This window comes from Octopus bimaculoides, chromosome 13 (assembly GCF_046866305.1).
Source record: "Octopus bimaculoides isolate indiv1 chromosome 13, ASM4686630v1, whole genome shotgun sequence".
NCBI lineage: Eukaryota > Metazoa > Mollusca > Cephalopoda > Octopoda > Octopodidae > Octopus > Octopus bimaculoides.
Genome location: NC_142940.1, coordinates 45101401 through 45103467, shown reverse-complemented (window position 1 = coordinate 45103467; position 2067 = coordinate 45101401). Strand labels below are relative to the sequence as shown.

The 2067-nt window shown below is 42.7% G+C and overlaps 1 protein-coding gene across 2 annotated transcripts in view; it reads right to left on the bottom strand.

The window, feature by feature from the left end:
• The window catches only part of LOC106880627 (uncharacterized), a 49010-nt gene extending 47146 nt beyond the window's left edge, over window positions 1-1864 (bottom strand). For both annotated transcript variants that reach the window (XR_001410765.3, XM_014930663.3), the window contains exon 1: window positions 249-1864. Coding sequence is in view for 1 of the 2 variants with exons in the window: in XM_014930663.3 (XP_014786149.1) it covers window positions 249-1739 (1491 nt within the window). In the remaining variant the exon portion in view is untranslated. The remainder of the gene's footprint in view (window positions 1-248) is intronic.
• Window positions 1865-2067: the final 203 nt, after the last annotated feature.

Here is a 2067-nt window from a genome sequence, read left to right as displayed (position 1 = left end):
TAAAAATAAGGGTAGCAGTCATATACTGGGAGTTATTTTCAAACCTTTCCTTACTTCTTACAAACCTGTGGAAGCGCTTTCCATTGTAAGAACACATTATCAATAACATAATTTATAAAACATGTTAGCAGGGCTTTGACGATATATATTCTAAGAACACACAAACACAAAGAAGATAAAGATAAATTGTTTGCAGAAGGAAGCCACAATAATATATGTAAGACATGCATGCAAGTAAGATCAATTACCTCGTTTTCCCTCTCAATCCGACGTTGTTCACGCTGTCTGTTGATAGCAGAATGGGCTACTTTCGTTTTTATAGGCAGTTTCTTGGCATTCTTATAGCTTTTGTTCGAAGATAGCTTTAAGATCTCAGACAGAAGTCTCTCGTTTTCTCTCTCGATTTCACGAGTCTGATATGTATTATATGACAAACTAGTTCGCTGATTTTTTTTCCGAATCGGGGACGAATCTCTAGTACTATATTCTTCCTTACCAATCTCTTGAACAGCTCGCATAATCAAATTCATGTCCATATTGCTGTTGTCCTGATCGGTAGCCGTACAGAGTCCGTTTTGCTCACAGAAAGGGGGAGAAGAAGGTTGACGACTCGGATTCGGTGCCGATTTACACCTTCTAACCATTGTAGGGCTACTGTCACCAGAAGCCAGGGGAGACACATCTGTCATTTCTGAGGCCGACGAACAATCACTTTCAAAAGTGTTGCAGTTCAAATCGCTTCGATTCGAACTCTGCGAATAACCGTTTCGTTTCGCATGAGTTTTCTGCTGGAGCGAAAACCTCTCGGCTAGCGTGATACCCACGTTCTTACGCAGAATCGCCTGCGGTTGGCTGGCCTTTCCATTTCCCAATGTTTTCAAATATTTATCTGTTGGTGCAGAATCCACGTTGCACTCATCTTCATCTTCGCTATTATCTTCTACACTCGCTAAACTATCATCATCGTCATCAACATCATCCTCATCATCATCATCATCATCATCGTCGTCGTCATCTTCAACAACATCATCATCATCGTCGTCGTCGTCACCGTCTATAGAACTCAAATCAGTGTCTATAAAATTTGCAGCATCTGAAGGACCAGATTCGGCCACAACAGAATCGGTGTGTTCGGAGTTCTTAAAACGAACTGTGTTTCTTTGGTCTTCGGTTTTTATCGCACACTGTTTGTTGGGATTCGATCCGGTGTCACCAGCTGGTTTCGAACCATGGGGCTGGTTGGCGAACGATGAAGACTCTTTACCGTTTTCCTCATCAGAGAAATCTGGGAGATCACTTAGGTTACTTTCCGTGTCGTCGGAAATGGAAACATCAAGGCTAGACTGGGTATCGTTTTCATCTGCTAGCAGCGTACAGTCTTCGATGGTTGGTGTTGTTGTAGTAGTAATAGTAGTTGTTGCTATAGGTATCCGTTCGTTTTTGTCTTCTATCAAATCCACAGCACCTTTCATGTTATCTATGTCGCTATCATTCAAACAACCGTTGACATATTGATATGGCTCCCCGCCTGCCGCAGAAGAGCTACAAAAGCTATCATAACAAACTTTTTCTTGCGAGCAAGTGTGAAAATGTCGATGTCTGCCAGGAGGCGGCTTGCTGTATACTTTGTTGAAAACGGTGTTCATAGATTCCTGGTCGTTGGATTCGTAAAAATCAAAGTCGACCGAATCATTAAGGTCCTCGTCGTCCATGGACCCTGCCTTAGTAACGTTATTCATGTCTGTTAATCCAACTGATCATGTTTCTTCTTCTTTCTGTATTTTCGACAATGAAGGTTGATATCTCCGACCAACCCCTTGTTGTTTTGTTAGCAACAAGTGACGTCAAGATCGAGGCGAGAACTGACGAGATTCAGCGTGACTTTCGTCATTGCCGTCGCCGACAACCTCGTCATCGTCGCCGCCGCCACTCTCTCCTTACTTGGCGTTCTCGGAAGACAACCATTTTGTTTGATCAGTCCCTATTCTCTCTATCTAGCTATCTTATCTGTCTCTGTTTATGTGTCTCTCTCTCTCTCTCTCTATCTAGCTAGCTATCTGTCTCTGT